The following is a 21845-nucleotide window of genomic DNA, read 5'->3' on the forward strand; positions in this document are numbered from 1 at the left end:
TACTTTCTACAGTGAGATGAAATGATTATCCCCAACAACCCCCAAATATCCCCCTCCTTAGGAAAACAAACATTTGCAAGTTTATTTTATAAAATCTGTGTAGAACTTATATAAATATATTGTGACAGCAGCTGTCATACTGCATATATCAAGAAAGTGCTTTGAAACTTTATGCAAATACATGGGTGATGTATATACTACTGTATACCCTAAAGACTATCCATGTGTTCCTAGTGCCAAGGAAAACACAAACGTTCTCCAACTAATTCGGATGAAAAGTCACCACAGCCCTGTTCTCTTGGCCACTGAAATATACTTTGAATGGCTGATCCTAAAGAGAGCAGGGTGGAGGTGAGGGGGCTGAAGGTTCACTCTTATCAGTAATGTTTTTATAGCTCCTGTACGGTGCTGGGCACTTGAAACATTCACTCATAAAATTTTCACAGCAGTTTTGTGGGAAAAATGGTATTGTTTAGTAATAGCCAAGACTCAGATGAGATAAATTACCCAAAGTCACCCGCTTATTAATTTATGGAGTTGGCTGGGATTCAAAATTAATTTGACTTTAAATATTTGTAAGCGCTAATATTTAATGAGCACTTACTATGCACCAGGCACTGGTCTAAAAGCTTTTTCTCCATCATCTTATTCTTTACATGACCTCTGTGACACTGTGACACTGTTGTTTTCCTAATTTACAGATGAAGAAATTGAAATTTAGAGACGTTAGGTAACTTCAGTACAAAGTAATAAAGGACAGAGGGAGCCATTCATGCCAGGGGTTTGTTCCTTTGAATCATGTGGTTTCCCAGTTTTCCTTCTTGATTTAGAGTCTGGAAACTTTCCTGGTTTGTATTGAGCTTAAGGCATAGATCTGCTCGTGTCTTCATGAACAAGGATTTCATAAGCATTAAAAAAAATCATTTTCCCTTGATTCTTGATTCATCACCCAGTATCTAGATCTTCATGGATATGCAGATTCATGGATATTGCTATTTCTACAACTCTAATAATAGGTTATATTTGGAGTTTTGAGCATATTTCAATGCAAATACCTCATGTATCAATATTAGATGAAAGAAATGGCCTCTTTGCCAAGATTTACAGTCTTTCACCCACAAAATTGGGATACATGTATAACTAGAGTCTCTTCCTCCATTCCTATGTACCCTTTGAAATTGGAAGCATTTGAGAATAGAGTCATTTAAATTTTTTGCCGCGAACAATTTTTTGCTAGCAATTTGCTAGCATTGCTCCTTCTATTTCCAAGTTTTGAGAATTCTTCTGTTTTTTTTTTTTTTTAAATAAAACCCATCAGAGCCTCTGAGAACTATAGATTTCGACTCCTTATCTTGTAGTTGCCAAGTTCCCCCACCAAGGCATGTTTTATTACTGTTGCAATGACAGCAACCATTTTCCAGGCACAACCTAGGGAAACGTGCCACTTGTGATTGCAAAGTCCGTCTGCCTGGGAGGGTTTGCAAAAGAGGGAACAGGAATCCAGCGTAAAGGTCATTTCAGGCCAGATCAGTTCAAAGGCTCAGTAGATCATATTCTCTGTCCTACAACAAAAACACAAAAAACTCATTGTGCATAAATATCCACACTGCATTTTAATCAAATATATGTAACATACATGTAAGGGTATTTTCTACCTTAGTAATTTCTGGAGGGAGGTGGAGACATCTGGTTTTGGAGTCTCATTCACAGACCTGAACAGACCTTATCAGATCTCTACATAACACAAATCAAAGTTTTATGTCCTATCTAAAACTAAAGAAAAATACCTCCCTGCAAGGGCAATATCCATAGTCTACACACTTGTGAATATGCCAGACAGTGTTCCAATCACAAATATATTCAACCAATCAGAACCAGCAGTGTTCTGATAATGAGTTGGTCATATACTTTGAGCTACTTGTTTGTATCATTTCTGTGAACTTGGTAAACAAACTGTAGTCCTAGCAGATGAGGTTTTTTTTTTTTTTTTTTTTTTAGTAAATAATATGGATCAACTTAAAATATGATTTTTCTGGATTTCTTGGTCAGAAGAAGGCTGAATAGTCTGCCTTCAATATGTAGACTTTCACTTAATCCACCTGTTTTCAAGACATTACCATCATCTTCCAGATGGCCTGGTATAATAAAATGGTGGATATTTCTGAACTACTGTCCTCCCCCCCAAATTTCCCCTTTGGCACTGGTCTTTTTTTTAATTTTTAAAAAATTTTTATTTACTTATGATAGTCACAGAGAGAGAGAGAGAGGCAGAGACACAGGCAGAGGGAGAAGTCGGCTCCATGCACCGGGAGCCCGATGTGGGATTTGATCCCGGGTCTCCAGGATCGCGCCCTGGGCCAAAGGCAGGCACCAAATCGCTGCGCCACCCAGGGATCCCTGGCACTGGTCTTTAGTGAGAGCTCCTGGGCAGGTTCTGAGTGGCACGTGTCTGGTCCACTCACCACTAAAGTCCTGGCAGCTATTTTAAGTGATTGGCTTTCCTTTGATTTCCAATTGAAAGTGGCCTTCCACTCCCCTTCCTTTACCTTCATAGGAACTGTGAAGACTATCCTTAGTTTCCATGAAGCATTTAGGGGAGTTCTGACAAGCACTTGAACTTCTGTTCTAGCTATGGTCTAAAACACCCAGTCCTGAACCCAGTCCTTTACATATTATTTCCTGAAATAAGCTACTAATTGTGTTGTTCAGGTGAAACTTTTTTCCATTCCTTTTTTTATTTAATATTTTATTTACTTATTCTTGAGAGACACAGAGAGAGGCAGAAACATAGGCAGAGGGAGAAGCAGGCTCCTCGCAGGGAACCTGATGCGGGACTTGATCCCAGGACCCTGGGATCATGACCTAATCTGAAGGTAGATGCTAAATCACAGAGCCACCCAGGTGCCCCTTCCATTCCTTTCAATAAGGTTAAACATTTGACCTGCCCAGTCCTGGTTCTCCATCGTACTTGGAAAAAAAAAAAAAAAAGTCTGTGGTTGCTAAGCTTGTTGTCATAGTTACAGAGCTATACAGGACCAGGCAAGCTTTCCACCCAGCTGCTGCCTCACTGAGGTACCTTCCCCTTTCTGGCCTCTTTATTGCATGTTCTGGCCAAGATTACAAGACAGTGCTTCTGAACCTGGCCTGATATTATTCCAGGAGAAGCTTGATTGAATATAATTCACTGTTTCTATAAGAGGCCACACACTTTTTCTTTCTACTTGACCAATATATGAATTCATTTGTCAGACAATGTACCCATGCCTTGTTACCAGGTGCTATTTTATACTGTCCAGTGATGGACACTGATGACCAATCCTCCTAGCAAGTCAGAGTTCCCAGCAACCAGGAAATAACATTTTTCTGGACTGGGGAAGAATCCATCTTTTGTCTACCATTTTGTTTCCTCTGTTTGACACTGCCACCATTTCACAGATGCTTTGCTTTTCAGCCTAGCCTGGACACTACTTCCACCCTCTTTGATTGCACATCACCGCTAATGTCCTGGAAGCCTCTGATGATAAAGCAGTGTGGAGGGGAAGTGGGAAGGACCTATATCACTTCCTTTTTTGTGTGGTTTACTCAATTATAGGAATCCCAAGTCAATGGGGCCTGTACTTGAGTATGTCATAGACGTTTCAATGATACAGTTCTTTTAGGCTTTACTTTTCGTATCTTTCTCCCCACCAAGATGGGCATCCATGATCCTGGACTTGGGATGACTTGAGCTTAACAGATGCCAAGTTATATTTGCAAGAATGCCTGCCTTCCATAATTAGGCCCAGGACCTGGTGGTTGTGTTGTGCTGCATCTCTTCTTCCCTTAGGATGGATTTTTTTCTCATGAGAAGCTAAGCAGGTGAATCTCTCCCTTTCACTGGACTTGCCCAGACATGTCAGAATGCTAGCTTTGGCTCAAACTGGGACCCTCCCCCCACGCCTTCCACAGCTGTTTCCAACAGCCTTTACACTTCTTTTCCTTTGATCATCTTTGGCCTAGATTATGATCATCCCAAAGGCTTGCCAAGATTGGGTTGCAGCCTGTTTGTCTCAGAACACAAACTTTGAATTGGTTGACAAGACCAATACCCAGGGGCACCACTAATATGAATGAATAGTGCCAGCAAACTCTAGTCTCCCTGGACAGTGTCCCTTGATTGAGGTCAGGGTGTTTATAGGACTTCTTCATATTTTACTTACAACATTTTAGATTTTGTTAGAATTTTAGGAAATTGTCACTTGATACAAAATAGAGAACTGTGCAAGAGTAATGTATATTGAATAAAGATTTTGAAATCCAAAATTTTCATTTAAAGACCACTGTGTCTAGCATATAGAAACTCAAATGTTTGTGGAGTGGGCAAACAGAAGCCAAGATGCTGTGACTAGTCAATTGCTATTCAGAAATTAAAATGAAGTGAAAATGTAATCTTATTTTTCAGTAGTATGTTTAAGTATACTACATTTAAGAGCTATTCCAAAGATGTATAATTTTGTCAATACATTGTGGGGATCTGGATACACATTACTTAGGACTAACTCACTGAAGACAGCAGATAATTTTTTGCCTCAGGAAACCACACTGGAACACAAACATATTTGACTTACTTTCAGCTCTGGCTGACAACCCAGCAAGTAGGTGTTTATTAGTGAAAACCAAGCACTTCTGATGTGACTTTGGCCTCACTGTGGGCTAGGAGGACTGAAGTCTTTATGGGAGATAAGGGAAATATTCACATTGCTTCTGCCCTCAGTGAACTCTCAGCCTAGTTTGGGCCAAGTAATAAATGCAAATGAAACACTGTGGAAACAAAACCAAACAATGCATAAAGCAGGTAGTGTACATAAATTATTTTTGGTAGCCAAACTTAAAAAGTCAACTGAAAGGTTTAAGAGAAATGGTTCATTAGTGATGCTTTGGCTTCTGTCTTTGGGGGTCAGTACTTGTAGAGCCTTGCCCCCATCAGAGGCCCTTATGGGGTCTCTTCCTTAGTGCATCTCCAGCTTTGCTGCGGTGGCGACAGTCTGAGCAATATGAAAAATGCCCTTTCTCCTCCATGATGGTGTTATTTCCTTCCTTTCAGGAATGGCTCATAACTCATGGGAGGTGTGAGTTCTGAATGATTGTTCTTTTCATCTCCCTGGAAGTGGGCCAGACTGTAGATAAAGCGTTTGATGTGTCAGCAGTAGGCTTGTAACAGCTTTGACTACTTACATGATGATGAAAGGTTGAACTTTGATAAAAAAATGGCAAGAGAAGGAAAGGGCTCATTTTCTTTCTTTTGCTTTTTTTTTTTTTTTTTTTTTTGGTGGGGAGTGGTGGTAGTGGTGGTGGTGGTGGCAGTTGAGAAGTGTCCTACCGGGGTGGTCTGGGAGGTCTGTGGGAATCTGAGCTATTTAGAGGCTGTTCTCTTGTGGATTTCTTTGCTTATTTATTGATTGTTTGGCGGGGTGGGGGTGTGGGGGGACACCCATGTTCAGTGGCATAGCTGGCCCAGATTCTCAGGGCCTTATCAGGAAGCCCCTACCTCTCAGCTCAGTGAGCCCTGCAAAAGGCTTATCACATTCCTCGGGGAGATCACTTATGTTTCCAGCCATCCCTCAGCACCTGCTCGCAGACACCAAACAAACCAGGGCTGGCGAATCTATTCTGATTTGCAGGGCTTTCCCCACCCCTTGGTTCCCAGGGCATTTGTCTGGAGATCTCGTCTGAGAGTGGTCCCATAGGGTGGTCTTATCTTCCTGCTTCTAAAATAGACAAAGAATGCAGTGAAATATTTGTGGAAACCCAGAACCACCTGGAATTTGCCTCAGACGGTATTCCAGCCTTATCAGCAATTGGTGTGTTAGCCTGCGTGCCAAGTGGGGTTCGGGGAGGAGAGAGAACTTTGAAATTTTCTTTTCTGAAGCAAAAACATGGAAAAACAAAAACAGGAACAACAAGTTGCCGTTCAGCTGAGTCACAGAGACAGAGCTACAAGCAAGGACTCGAAGAGGAATATAGACAAATTTTGCCTTTAAATACGAGGCGTAGGCAAACTCAATGTGGTATTAGTGAAGGAAGAGTAAACGTATTTACATCACCTGTTTATTTAAGAGTCCGATATTTATTTTACCAAATTATTATGACCTCTGGCTCTGACTCTGTGCCCTTGAAGCCCAGCACTGCCTTCATGGCCGGGCCGGGGCTGCTCACTGATGCAGCTTCTGGAACTTGGCCCAATAGGCTGCCAGTGGGCCGAGGCCTCACTGCAGAGCCGTGCAAACCTTGTGAGGATGCCAGGGCAGCCATTCTTCTGTAAGTGTCTTTGAATATGATGGACGCAGTAAAACCCTTTAGGAGTTGTCTTTCTGGCCATTGGAAGACATGGAAGTCCCTACAGGGCTCGCCAGCACAGGCCAGAGGGGGACTAGCCAAGTCATACTGCTTGGTGGGAGCTTGAGTTTAGGGGAGTAGTGCTCACCAGCACGGCCAGCATGCTGACCCTGAAGGGGCCTGTTGGCCAACCGAACAGCTTTCCTACCTTATGAACACCTCAAACATGGCTCCTGACGATGTCAGTTAATGCTTATGAATTGCCTATGATAATAAAAGGGAGAGTGCATAAGATGTGAAATTCGGATTATCTGGGTGGTTCAGTTCAGCAACCATAGAATCAGGATTTAAATCAAGATTTTTATCGCTCTCTTTCTTTCTGATTAAAAAAATGGGAAAAACTAGCTTTTTTCCATGAGGGCGAGGCTGAAAGAATGGGTTATTTTCATGATTTGTAGTCACCTGAGGCCTGAAATATTACATCTGGGAGTGCACAGTGAAATTCAATGTCATTTCTTTAATAATAATTACGGGTAGGCAGAATAATGGATCCCTGGACCCGCAAGAGATCCATATTCTAATCCCTCAAACCTGTGGCTGTTGCCTTACATGGCAAAAGGGACTTTGCAGATGTGGTTAAATAAAGGATTTTGATATGAGGTGATCCTGGATTATCTGGATGGGCCCTGTTACGAGACGCCTTATAAACAGGGTGGGAGGCTCAGAGTCAGAGAGAGATTTTGAAGATGCTGTGTTGATACTTTTGACTGTGAAGAAAGGAGGCCAAGAGCCAAGGAAGGCTGGCAGCTTCTGGAAGCTGGAAGAGGCGAGGAAACAGATTCTATCTGAGAGTCTCCAGAGAGAACCCAGCCCTGCTGACACTTTGATTTTAGCCCAGCGAGACTGACTTCAGACTTCTGACTTTCAGAACTGTAAGATAGTAAATGTGTATTGTTTTAAGGCACTGAATCTGTGTGGTAATTTATTATAGCAATAGGGAAACCAAAACAATATGATGAACAACAATACAATCGGGCTTAGAGACATTAATTGATGGAAAACATAAAAGGAATTTGTTTTAGGCTTAATTCTCAGGACAGAGCATTGGGTCTTGGTTCCTTGAATAGGTATGAAGGACAAAAGAGTTTTGTTTTTGTCAGTCCAGGGAGGCACTTCTGGGATGGGCGGGGTGGGGGTGATGGCTCAAGGTTTTTATGGGACAGGGTAGGTATTTTGCTCAATCTTTGCTGACTGTTCAGCAAAATGTTCCTGACTCTGTGTGTAAAGAATCAAAGTTGAGTTGCATTTTATTACTTGGAAACATAAGCCCGTGGATAGCATCATGTTCAGATTCTTGGGGTAGAAAGTTTCCAGAGTCCTCACAGATTGTGATGATAAAGCCTGCCCTGGTCTCAGCACAGACCCCTTGGTGCATCCCGCCCCATCAACGTCCATCACAAACTCCATCTCCACTCTGCTCCTTCTGCTTTCCTCCTTCACAAGCCTGAGGAAAAAGGGCCTCCAGCCACTGGCAAGGTGAAATAGGGCCTGGCTCGTGTCTCAGGGAGAACTCCCCAATCTGGGCAATGTGCTCCATCATTCAGAATGCATGTCTTGAGCACGTGTTATAGGCTGTGACACGTACTAGCTGCTGGGAGAACGAACAAGATAAATAAGCCTCCAAACCTGCTTGCTGGAAGCTCATCTTAGGGAGGCATTTTGCCAAATGTAGTGCCTTTGACTGTAGCATCCAATTCATTTGGGAAAGTTATTGAAAATGCAGGTTCCTGGGCTGTGGCTTGAGAAAACATTGGTTTAGTACAGTGGTTTTTAACTGGGAACAATTTTGTCCTCCAGGGACGTTAGGTAATGTCTGGAGACTTTTCTGTTTGTTATAACCAGGGGCCAAAGGGTGATGCTGGCATCTAGTGGATAGAGGCCACGGATGTTGTTAAACATTTTGTGACGTACAAGATGGCCTAAAACAGAGTCTTCTCTGACTCAAAATGTTAATAATGCCAAATTTGAAAAACCCTGGTCTAGTGGGTAACTCTCACAAACACATACATTATATTATTATACCACAGAGGTATATACATGTATGTCAATATTGTGTGTGTACATATGTGTACACGTATGTGTCCATGCATGTCTATAAATAGCTTTCTCTAAGTGGGCTCATTACCCACTACAATTTGAGGTGTCCTCTCTCCTCTTGTCTACTCTACTGTTTCTGCAGTCTGATAGCTCACCTGCTGGCCATCTTTGCCTTGATTTTCTGTTCTGCACTGGCCAAGAACAAGGAAGGCCAGGTACCAAGACTTTACCCCTGGAAGTAATTGTTATGCTCTGAAACTTGACCAAAATAAATTTGCAGGTCAAAGAGAAACCTGGCTAAGGACATCCTTTTCCTCTTGTGAAGTAAATGTTTGGCCCAATTTGCAATTTAAAGTGGTTATTCTATTCACAAATCAGCTTTGCACCACTGGTTATGATATAAGAATTATAATCATATTATGTTATAAGAATTATGAGTCACACATAATAAATTCTTTGCATTCAAGATTTATTTCTCCCTTACACTAGCCCTTCTGGGTTTTCTCTCCCCTGTTCTTGCCTTCATCTAGAATCAATGGAGAGCTCCATTGTCTTCAAACAATCGAACATTGGGAAAAAAAAATCCTTTTAGAATATGGCTGAGTGTACTGATTGGTTCTAATTGTTTAGAAATGTACTGCTCTGCTTCCAGCCTCCTGTTGGGGAGCCAGCTCAGCATCCTGGTCAAGGGATGAGTGCTATGTCACATGTTATAGTATGGTTTCCAGCCCTCAATTCTCAGTGGTTCTCAGGGGTGGGGGAAGAATCCTGTATGCACATGGCTGTGGTTTTATCATCTTGTACTCATTACTATACTCAGGAAGATAGATTTTTATTATGCAGAAAGACTGCTGCTCTCGGGTAAACTTTGACACAAAGCAATTTCACTTTTGATTGAATCAGCTATAACAAAAATAAGGGGGCAGAGAATAGACTTGGGACAAGTTTCATGTCTTTTTAAAAAAGAAGCTACTTTCAGAGAAACACTTGGATATGCAGTCAGAACAAATGACCACCTCTAAAGAACAAACTAAGGGAAAATGGTGGAAATCATAACTCATCAGTACTATGGAAGTTCCTTTCCTTGTTGACCACATGAGACTGTAGTCATTAATCCTTGTGTATTATAACTATATAGAAATTTTCAAACATTTTACAGAACACATGGGGGTCCTAGGAATCCTGCCAGCTTATAAGGTGAAGTTGAGTGTTACTTTTGATATATCACCACCAAGAAACACCTAGTTAGTACCTAAAATGTACAAAACCCAAGGAGATTCAAGGTAAGCAGATGCAGACAGCCCTGCAACTATACGATCTTATCAGCATCCTGTAGTTCAGTGGTTTGAGATTCTAGAGCTCATCATGTGTGGTGGCTCTTCCTTTCATTCAAGAATTTTTTACTGAGATATTTCCTTGAGTGTCACTCTCCTGAAGGATATTAGGCTCAAAGGACTGGTCCCTGCTGTTACCAAAGTCTAGCTTGGAGGCAAAACCAGTATCATCTTACAGGGTTAAACTTCTGTGTGTATGTCAAAAATACAAGACTAAATATGAAAAAAGAAAAATATGTGGAAAGATGGAGGGGAGGTCACTGGGAAATGAGGGGATCTAGAGGGCTTCTCAGGTGAGAAGAGGCTCGAAATAGACCTGAACAAAGAAGGATTTTTATAGGGGTCAGTGATAGGGGAAGAGAGGGAAAGAGGTATGTATAAAGAAGATGGCAGGCTGCACATGTGCCTGGAGATAATAGGGAAGATGCACTGGACGTGCCTCTCCATGTTGATATTGTGAGGGAAGGACATGGGAGTGAAGATTATGGGGGTCTTGCCAAAGTAGACTAACTGGTAATAAAGGTCTAATGTGTCTGAATATTTTAATGCAATGAAATTTATGTTTTGCTCACTTAATAGTTCATTGCAAGTGTTTAGTGGATAGACTTCCACATGGTGACTCAGGGAAGCAGGCTCTTTCCATTTTGTACAAAGTTGTTGATCCCTTCCATTTAGGTGGCTATCCATGTAGTAGAGACAGAAGGTGAGAGTGTGGAGCATTGAGATGAGAGATTTTTATGGGTCAAGCCTAGAAGCGTGTTATTTATTTCCGTCCACCTCCTCTCGATCAGAACCTTAGATGTAAGGCCTAATGGCCAGTGAGTCTGAGAAATATAGTAGTGGTCTATGTCAGGAGAAAAAGAAACACATTTTAGTGGGCACATAATTGCTTCTACAATTGACATTTAGCCTGAATTTTATCCCAAATGCAGTGGTAAGTCATCCTCCATTTTACCATGGGGACATGCTCAATGGTAATGTAAGCTCCATAAAGGGAGTGATTTCTGTATGTTGTATTCACTGCCGTGTCGTCAGCATATGTAGGCCTTAAACAAATATTTGATCAAATAACGAAATGTTGGATGGGTGTTGGAAAGGAGTCCTGGGCATATTGAACTTTCCAGGGTGAGTTAGTAGTGCAAGAGAGCTGAGGCAGGGGAGCCGATTAGAAAGATTGGGATTATCTGATAGAGCCCGAGTTAGTGCAGTTACAGTAGGAATCAGTACATTTTTAGAAACAGAAATGTTCCCTTCTGCTATTGTAACTCTCCTAGTTTACAGCATAGCCACATCTCATAGTTTAACCAGATTCCCTGCTGAGTTGAAATCGTAGAAGCAGGTTGTGAGCCGAAAAGGGCTGGCTCTTTTCTTTGGAGGTATTAATAGGAATGCAGCCTCGGGACTTGGGCTGTGCCACAATCCTGCAACCCAAACAAAATAAAACTTGACTAAACCAGCAAACCCAGATTGGAGTTCAAGTTACTTTACTGGGCTCTTGGGAAAGACAAACTGCAGTTGTATTATGTATGCAAAATCCACTCTTTGACCTTAGTGTAAGGAAAACTGCTGGAGCCCACATACTCTTTTGCCAGCTTTCTGAAGCATTGGGCGAGTTTAACTCCTATGCAATTATGTAATATTTTTTAAAAATTAATTTTAAAATATGCTTGCAAAATAGATGCTGCTCCAACAAGAACAGAGAATATCGATGCAAAGAGTGTGTTCTCTGCACACCTATGGCAGCCAACACGCACACAGCCTCGTGTGGCCTGAAGCTTCAAGATTTTAGGAAGTTGCTTACAGAAGAATTTTGTTACGAAATTAGAAGTTAAGGGAAGCATCATGTCCTCCATGTAGACTTAACTTTTGTGGTTTGTGCATAAGCTGGGGCAGACCTCGGAGTCTGACCTAGACTTGGGTTCTGTGCCTGTGAAGTCTGGGGAAAGGCCGGCCTTCAGGATTTCGCAGAGTGGTGTGAGGAACCTCCCAGAAAACAGCCGGGGATTCTTAGGAGATTTTTAGTGGTTCTTGCTGATCTGGAAATAATGTAAAAACAACAGAAGAGCTTTTTGTGGTATTTTTGCATGTTCTCTATTGGTTTGGGGATGTATCCAACATTAAAGTGGCTTAAAAATAATAAATATTTAAAAAGACATAACGTGCCCTACCCTTTTCACCCAGTCGTCCAAAAAATAAATTATAATAACAAAACTGGCAGGAACAGGAAGGGAGAGCAGGAACAGTGGGCGGCAGCAGTGCGCAGGGATGGGCACGAATATGACCCAGACGGCTGACGTCTGGTGTTATTGCAGAAAGTGCTGGAGAAGGTGTGAGGAAAGGCCGCGGGGAATCTTTCCCTTCTTTGAGGCGTGAGTTCCTCATTTCCTGAGGCCTCTTGAGATATAAATTACCGGTTTCAGACACCAGGTACCTGAGGGTCTACTAGTGTGCTTTCTAGCTCAAATCCCAGAGAAGCCAACCCACTGAAATTCCGTTTGCCTAGTAATCTGTTTACCAAATCTGATTTTCTAAAATAATAATAATAATAATAATAATAATAAAATTAATTATTCATAAATTTGATAGCAATTCATTTTGTGCAGGATAGTTTTCACATGAGCTTTCCAAAGGTGTTGAATATAAATTTGACTGGAAAGTACTTTTTTTTTTTTTTTTCTCCTGCCCCAGCTTTCTGAAGATTCAATTATAAGTTGCTGAGGCTGGAAAAAACAGACGCCTCTTGTGAGACGTCGAGGAGGGGTAGTAGGCATGCTGCATCTTTGAGTCGTAGAGAGGGGGGAGATGCTGATGGGCAGAGAAAGGCAGGGAGCATGCTGGGGTAAAGAAGGAAGGAATGGGTGTCAGAAAAGAGGACAGAAAGGGCGAGGCATGAGGGGCAAGGAAAAATTCATAGGTTCTAGAACTTTTCCCATAGGCTGCTGAGCCTCTGCTATGCCTTCCAATATTAATCATCATTTGCCTTCTTCTTATGATAGAAGCAGGTTTGATTAGCTGAGTGAATTCGGTGAAATGGTTCCTTTGAATATTGGCTTTCAGCATATCCATTTTCAGCAGACTGGCTGCTTCCTTAAATCCGAACCTCCTTGAGTCATGCTAGCAACACCTTTAAGCAGTGGCAGGAAGGGAAGTATTCTTGGAGGAAGATGTCTGCAGAACCTACAGAAGGATGGGGGTCTGAGAGAGGACTTTACTGAAAAGTCTCAGTAAAACCCGAAGGGCTCCTTTGCTTGCTTAGGTGTTGGAAAGCGATGCCAACTTGTTCTGGTTTGCCCCAGACTTTCCCGGTTTTAGTACCAAAAGTCTCTAATTTCAGGCAAACTGAGATGGTTGGCTGGTCTTGAGACAGAAGAAGACAAATCAAGGTGGTGTTGAGTGGGGAGGGGTGATGCTGTAAGTCTCTCTTCAGGGACAGTCTTTTTGAGAGTGTAGTTCATGTGATCTACAGGGAAGAGAAACGGATAGTTTGGAGAAATTACACAGATGTGAGCAGTCACCCCAGGGACCTAATACCAGGGAAGGCCCTCGGTCTGTTCCAGACATCTCGATTATACAATATGTGTGCGCTTACTTTTTCTAAACGTGCTTTTTTTCTCTCTCTCTTTTCTTCAGGGAGGCAGGACACAGTGCGTGAGAGAAGTCTGTCCCATTCTCTCCTGTCCTCAGCACCTTAGCCACATTCCCCCAGGACAGTGCTGCCCCAAATGTTTGGGTGAGTGACTGTTTTCAGGTCAAAGAGCAATGTAATTTATTCTTGGGGCTTTCTGCAGAGAGTCTTCATTCATGTTATTGGGGTTCTCAGGTTATCCTAGCTCATGGCTCATTAGAAATAACTGCTTCTAATGATAGGAATTTATCTCTTTTCTGGTCTCTACAGGGATTTCTTCTCTCTTATCTCCCCTTGTATTCGTAAACCTGGTTCACCAGGCAGCCTGGGCTAATAGCTCCTGATGGAGAGAACAGTACTGAAGAAACTGTCTTTCAGGGGACATATGGGGATTAGTAGAAATGATAAGTCTTTTAAAGGCATGTGAAGTTAACACATAGAGGATATAGACTAGTGTTACTTTTACAGGCAAAAGCATGCCAGAGGGTGACACCAACAGCAAGAGGTTTGGAAAGAAGCAATGAAAAAATAACCAAAAAAAAAAAAAAATCCAACAACAAAAAAAGAAAAATAACCAACAAAAAAGGAGGATTAACCATTTCTTGTTGAGCATTTACTATATCCTAGGCACCATGCGAAGCACTTTATATGCTTTTTCTCATTACATTTTCTCAAGAAATGGGGCTGTATAGGTGCTAGATATATCATCCTGATATGTAATGTAGGTGCTACAATTAGAGTTATTGCGGGAGAGAGGAGTAGATTCTTAGTAGGTGGCAGAGCTAGTGAGTTATGGAGTTGATACCTGAACATGACTACATGTGATTCCTAAGCCCATGACTTAAGCTCTGCTGCTCAGCCTCCCTGGTGATGTGGCGAGAGGCACACACATGGCCAGCAGAAAAGAGACAGCCTGTGATGGAGTCTCTGGGGCGAGAGATCCTTTGGCCCTTGTTCATAATACATATGTCAGCTTCTTACATGTGATCTTCAAGCTCATGAGTTAGTTGATTTTCAGACTCAGACTCAAATAAAAGTAGCTTGACCCAGCGTATGAATACAATAGAGCATCTTCCACTAGACTCCCCTGGCAACACCACTCAGATCTCCAGGGATCTTTGAGGAGGCTAACACATTTCCTACTCTCCTAGTCACCACTGGCTTTGTGTTTCTGCTTCTGCTGTTTCTTTCCTTATTCCCTTCCTTCTCCTCCTCCATCCCACTCCTGCCTCTCCTTCTCTGCCTCTGTTTCTTTTCCTTCCCCTTCCTCCTCCTCCCTCCCCTCCTCTTTCTTCTCTTTCTCTTCCTCCTCCTCTAACACATTTTGTACTTCCAGGGACACTGCCTCTCCAGTCCTTTCACATTCTGTGGTGCTATTGATTCAAGACTTGTGTAGTAGATTTTACTGAAGATTTGTAGTCAATGAGGGTGACTACTTTACAGTGAAGGACAGCAAACATCATGAAGTGGAAACTTAAGCTCCCTTTGTTCTTAAAAGGTCTTAACTCTTTTGCTTCTAGGAAAGTGTCACTATTTTTCTCTTTCATTTGGCCTCCAATCTCCTCTCAGTTACTGTCCACACCCTTTTCTGAATCCTCTCTCCTTTTTTTCATAGTTTGCTCTTCTCAATTCCAGAACTTTCTGTTGATGGATGTTTTCATTCCCAGCTCATCACAGCCATAGCCTGAAGTCTATCTTTCTCCAGGCAAGCTGTCAAATAAAGGTATCTTTTTAAACGAAGGCAGTTTTCTCTTTTTGAGGGATTCTTCTGCTAACTCTTCATCTCATAATGTTTGCCTTCCTTCTGCATGCACACACACATACACATGCACATAATACTTTTTAAGTAACTAGGAAATAATTAAAAGAACAAAGGAGACCTGTTTAGACATGCCTAATTAAAGACATTTCCACTGAGATGTGTGCTTCCTGGGTTGCCAGTGTGTGCCTGTAGCCCTGGCATAGAGTTAGCTGGCTCATTGTGGTTGAAATCATCACGTTTTTGGTCATGGTGCACACAGCATTCCATCTAAACAGGAAAGTCATCACAGAGGAGGTGGCAACTGTGGCCTGACATTGAAGATAAGTAGGCTTGATTAATGCTTTGAAGCCTGTACCGTGGATGTGCTGAGTCAGCTCAGAAACTTCTCATATGAGCAATGGCTGTTGTATTAAATGCAGATTTTTTTTTTTTTGTCCATTTGTGGTCATATGACAGACTATAAAAGGAATAGCAAGTCTTAGGAACTTGAAAATCATAATTCTCCCAAATGAGACCTTTTTTGATTGACCTAAACCCCAGTGAAATAATGTGGAGATGGCTTAAATTAGGCTGTATATGGAGTCTCTGCACCACTCTTTTGAAGGTTTTATCTTATTTGGGGACTTTGAGATTAAAGTAAGATTTTGTGTTCCTCTGGGGTAAAAAGAAACATACCCACACAATAAAAGCCAGAAAGGAAAAAAAGGAAACATTAGGATACTTTCTAGATCCTGAAATCTTAGACTAATTAGGCTTTTGGCTGGTTGGACACCCATTTGCTGTTAAATATTCCTTTGACCAGAATTCATTTACATGACATACCTCTGCTTTTTGTACTGTAACATTCTTTTCCTCTCTTTCTCATTTTCAAGGCAGAGACCCATCAGAGGTTTGTTTACACTGAGTACCCAATGCACCTTTCAAAGTGACACAGCCTGAGATCATGTTGGAATTATACTACTGATAATAATGATAATACTCATCATGTACCACTTATTAGGGGTGTTTAATGAATGCCAGGCTCTGTGATAAAAGCTTTACATCAGTACTTTTAGGTAAAAATTATATTTTATTGAGTGATAGTCTAGGTAATTGCATTTGTTCAGGGGGTAAACTTGTTGAAGAGTCTTTTTGTTCATTGATCTACTGATGCATCAATCAATCCACCAGTGCCTCCATCCATTTGTTCACCTATTCATTCATTCTTTTATTCATCCATGCCACAGTACTGAGTACTATAAATGTAGTAAAAGCTACAAGCTGTGGGAACCCATGAGTGGGCTGCTTATTCTAAGAGGTAAAAGGGCATCTGAGGAAGTAATGTGAAGCTCAGCCATAAAGAAGATGTATTTTGGTTGGCAGAGAAAGAAGCTTGATTTTATTTATATATTTATATCCTGCCTTTTGTCAAAAAGGATTTCAGGCCACTTATAAAATACATGGAGTACATGCAGATAAAAGAGGAAAAAACCAAGCCAGGTTATCACATTTGTAAAAATTGCTTAATTGAAACAGACCTTTTTTTAATTCTTAAAGGATAGAAATATATCTCTGATACACTAATATAGGGGACAGTGTTTACAGCAGTGAAAAATGACATGACCATCATTTTTATAGTAAATACAAAAGAAAGAAAAAAAGATATGCTTAGGGATATTGCTTATACTAGAATATCCTAAAACCAAGGTATGATGTGACTGTCATAAGTGACTCTAATGGGGTGGGTGGCCTGCACACAGCTTTCTGATGCTTCAGGACCTAGGAGAAAATCTAGAGAAGGGTTGAATTTTATATTTTGCAGGTAATCCTCTAATTTAGTTTATAAGTTCTCACAAGTTTCAAGAAACTCAGGACCTGGGTGAGCACATAAGAATACCTGTCTTAGCTGGATTATTAATACTCGATAGGTGCAAAAATACAGTTATTTAGCTAAACTTTGTCCAACCATGGAAGGATTTTCAGTTGTATACTCCAGTATCCGCATTGTAGGTAGAGAGGGTCATGTGTTATTGCAAGGAGGCATTATTGGTACCATTTTACAGGTGAACTAAGTGTGGCCTAGAGAAATACTCAAGGTCGTCAGGGGGTCTATATGTGGGACCCAGATTATAGCTCACTGTCATCTTTTGAGGCAAGTTTACTTCTGGCAGTAAGAACCAAACTAATTATTTAATTCTGCATGTATATTGTATCCTAGCCTTGAAGTTGACTCTAGCAGGAAGATGGAATTTTTCTTGACTCCTATGAATGGTAATTCCAACAATTCTGAGAGCAGCATTTAGTATGTTGCCTATAGGTGTTTTCAGCATTTCACTGGGCCTCCTGATAAAGAGATACCGATTTTAATCTTTTCATAAGAAGAAAGTGTGTAGATGTAAATCTAATGAATGACTATGAATCTTTGATTTCTTAACTCAGTCCCTGATTCAAGTAACATGTGAGGGATGTTTTTATGTGTTCCAGAGAGTAGACGTTAACATACTGAAAGAAAGGAGGAAATTGGATTGTATTCTTTATTTGGGATTGCTTTTATGGCTCTTTTGGTCACCAATCAAATCTTCATGTAAGGGAAAACCAAGCTAGTTCTACAGAGGTGCGATGCCTTTGAAAGCTTGGGTACTTGGCATGTGGGTTGGAGTCTGCCTTTACACACATTTTAGGTTAGTGCCATCCTTTATACCAAGGACTTATCCTTATTATTTCTCCAACTGAGATGCATTGGTTCTTCTTTTTCTCATTAGTTCTTCTTGGGAACTTCTTGCTTTTGCCTCTTCCCTGCCAATACCTTCTTTCTGGATAATTTTACTTGTTAGTTAGTTAGTTAGTTAGTTAGTTAGTTAGTTAGTTAGTTATTTTTGTTCTTTAAAATGCAGCTCAGGCATTACATCCTCCAGGAAGTTTCCCTGTCTCCACAGTACCCATATTGGCTTCTTTCCAGAACTTACCATATTGTGTTGAAATAATTTTTTGTAGGTTTGTCCTGCCAGTAGACTATGAGCTCCATGTGGGCAGGTCAATATGGACCTGGTCATCTTGGTTCACTATGATGGTATTATAGATTTATTGAACTTACAAGATTCAGTGTGGAATCAAATTCTTCCTAACAAAAACTCTCTAAATTAGTGACTCCAGGGGATCCCCTGGGAATATATGGCCCAGGACTATTTTTGTGCAACAGGTTTACCTGGTCTTTGTGAGAATGTTCAACATCCCTGTGATATAATTGTTGACGACAAAGTGGGACATCCTGGCTTCTGTCTTGCTTACACCATGCAATTGCTTCCCTCTAGGTCAGAGGAAAGTGTTTGACCTCCCATTTGGAAGCTGTCTCTTCCGCAGTGATGTTTATGACAATGGATCTTCATTTCTCTATGATAACTGCACTGCATGCACCTGCCAGGTAATGTGGTTCTGTGGGCCTGCGGTCCAACAGTGATTGCACTTGGGGTTTTATTGTTAGCATCATAGCCAAACATAACAATGTGTTATTGACGAGAAGGAAGCGTTATCAACACCATTTTACTAGTTGAAATCATATTCAAGGTCGCAAGGAAGTTCGAACAAAGGACCCAAATGACAATTCACTGTTACCTTCCTGGGACCTACAAGTTAGCTTCCGGAGGTGAGAACTAAAGTCTGAGGGGCTATCTGAGGCACTTTCTAAAATCAGATACATACATGTGGCAGTGTTCTCTGGCTCTAACTATCCGAGGTGAATTCTCTGACACACCTCTCAATAAAAATGACTTTAATCACCTTCCAGAGGAAAGAAAGGCATGGATTTACAGTTCATCACAAGGATAAACCTGATGGTTTGGGAAGAGAGTATTTATATATTGTTCATTGTACCCTTTCTTACTTGAGGTATTGCTTTATTTTCTCAAAAGGCAAACAGAAGTCTAATGACGGGTAAAAAAAGAGTTCCACGCTCCAGAATCTTAAAGGGCTACACATCACACATTCATTGACTGTGCTTATGCAGTGATTTATTTTTAAAACCAAGAAGAGAATCATCTTAATGGGAGATTTTAGGATCCTTCATTAGTGAGAGACCCCAAACATCTGTGTGACATGAATTTAGAATAGTACATTTTGGTGGTGATGGTTGTAGTTTTGTTTTTAATAGCTAGAGAGGGAAAGAGAGGGGTTTTGCTCCATGTCAGTGATGACTCAGTAGCTAGGATTAGGGTTCAGAAGTTCCTGATTACTTGAGGCATGCTTTGTTAAGTAGCATGGACTACTTCAGGGAGATGGCTGAGTAGGGGCTGAACTGTCTGTTCCCTGGCACTGAACACTGAGTGTTTCCTAAGCCTGAGAATACTTTCCTGAGGCTCCTTCCTCTCCTTTGTGGTTTGTATTATCCTATGCTAAACATATAGCCACTTCTTCTGTTTGCCTTGGCCTCTATCCTCAGGACTTTTCTTCCTCTCCAGGAATTTCACAGGTTATAGCTTCCTCTTGAGGATACTGAACCTTTGATGGAACACATCACATCCCCAATTCTCTGAATTACAGGAAAACCAGACTGAGAATCCATTATGCTTGCAGTGTTTTGGGTCTCATTGTTTCTTTGAGAGATGATTGGGCAGTACGTCCCAGTGCTCAAAAAAGTGTAATTAATATTGTTCCTTCAAGAGGTTGTCTTTTGTCAGAGTGTGCATTCACAGTCATCTTTGGGAAATTGGATGCTTGAAGAATCAGGCCCCAGTCATTTTAGAAAATCAGTATTATTTTCTATCTGCTCAGAGCTTCCCTCTTCCTTCTCCAGCATCCATCCCCATCCAGTGGCACAGCAAGTGCAGGAAATAGGACTCTGAGCGCAGTATGGTTTCAGGTCTTTGCACCTTCAGATTTGATGATTCCTCTACCTGGAGGTTGTTCTTTCAATTTAATTAGCAAACTCCTCTTCATACAGAACAGCCTATGTCAGATGTTACCTCCTCTAGGGAGGCTCTCCTGACTCACTTAGGCAGGTAATTACCCCTCTTTTCTGTTACCTCTATACTTTAATAATTCTGTTTACCATGTTACATTGCAATTTATTTGTTCACATAGTTCACTCTCTCCTTTTGCTCTGTGAACTCCTTATAGACAGAAGCACATCCACCCACCTCCGTATTCTCATGACTTAAGCTACTGCCAGCCATATGTTCTAATGGGTGCTGTGTGTGTGTGTGTGTGTGTATGTGTGTGTAATAAAAGTCAGGAAATCTACTACCATGAAGTATATATTACTTGAAAGCTAGCGAGCGTCCTGTTTTCAAACTAGAAATCAAGACATGCAGTTTGGCAAAGGATTTTTCCCCCCAATTTATGAATTGACCTATAATAATTTGTATGTGCCAGAAACTGTGCCAAGTGCTTTACATCTTTCATGTAAATTGCAAAGCAGCTACTCTCATCTCCATTTTGAAGATGAGGAATTTGGGGCTTAGGGAGATGGATTTGCATAAGATAACAGACCTAATAAATGAACTGGTCCTGTCCGGTGCTAAATCCTATCTGTTATCTGGTGTGGTAAAACCTTAAAAATAAAACACAACTAATGCCATTTTTAAAAGATTATCTCATTGTCATATTAATCTTCGATGGATAAGTCAATTGGAACATAGTAGTAGATGAATACCAGAGGTAGCTCTTGAAGCCATAGGATTTTTTTTTTTAATTTTATTTATTTATGATAGTCACACACAGAGAGAGAGAGAGAGAGAGAGGCAGAGACACAGGCAGAGGGAGAAGCAGGCTCCATGCACCGGGAGCCTGATGTGGGATTCGATCCCGGGTCTCCAGGATCGCGCCCTGGGCCAAAGGCAGGCGCCAAACCGTTGCGCCACCCAGGGATCCCGAAGCCATAGGATTAACAGAGAAGCGACAGCAGTTATGTAAGTTGATTTACACAACCTGTTTAAGTGAGTTCTCTCTCAATGCTAACCAAGAGAGGGCCTGGTCTCTTTTCCTTGCACCATGAGGCGATCGCCCATCTACGTGGGACACCACCTTCCTCCAACCCTGCCTGCCACCAAGGCTCACCAGTGTTTTGTTCTTACATTCGTTCTGCCTGACAACCTACTCCAGTGAAATTGCCACTTGTTGGCTGGGAACTAAAGAAGTGCACTTTTCTTGAACTGGAGTATGTTCGAGAAAAGTACACTTCAAGAAAAGCATACTTTTCTTCAGTGTGTTGTTGAATGAATCAGTAGGCACAATTTAGTTGGCTATTGTGTTCAGGCAGTGCCACTTCTTTAGAAAGCAAATCATACCCCTTAAAGTTACAGGTATAAACTCATCACTCTCAGGGATTAAGTGGCCTGATTAAGGTGACTTACTTTATAGAGGAGCCCTAGAGCCCAGGTAGGTCCAGTTAGTTCTTCCGTGAATATAGAACAAACTGAGCAATTTCATCTTGAGGAAGAACATTAGCTCCTCATTTTTTCTTACTGATTAGATATCATGGCTTTATGCTAAACTCCTTAAAGGTGGCAGAAAGCCCCACGGGAGACCCAAGAGAGCAATGTTAATGAAGGATATGCAAGAGGAAGGAAGAAGGAAACTGGTTGGCCCACAGTGAGCTGGACTTTCTTGCCACACACTGGCTGGAGTAGAACCATAAGTTTCTTGAATGTTAAATTATAAACACTTGGGAGTTGGCAAGGGTATGTCACACTTTTCAAAGCTTTGTCAACTTCTAGTCCAGACATTCAATCAACAAATG

General features: G+C 41.3%; 1 protein-coding gene across 1 annotated transcript in view; it reads left to right on the top strand.

The window, feature by feature from the left end:
• The window catches only part of BMPER (BMP binding endothelial regulator), a 243167-nt gene that overhangs the window by 114156 nt on the left and 107166 nt on the right, over nucleotides 1–21845 (top strand). Inside the window, exons 7-8 of the mRNA XM_026019115.2 lie at nucleotides 13377–13476; nucleotides 18424–18533. Coding sequence (XP_025874900.2) covers nucleotides 13377–13476; nucleotides 18424–18533 — 210 coding nt within the window. The remainder of the gene's footprint in view (nucleotides 1–13376; nucleotides 13477–18423; nucleotides 18534–21845) is intronic.

Source organism: Vulpes vulpes, chromosome 7 (genome assembly GCF_048418805.1).
Source record: "Vulpes vulpes isolate BD-2025 chromosome 7, VulVul3, whole genome shotgun sequence".
Classification (NCBI taxonomy): Eukaryota; Metazoa; Chordata; class Mammalia; order Carnivora; family Canidae; genus Vulpes; species Vulpes vulpes.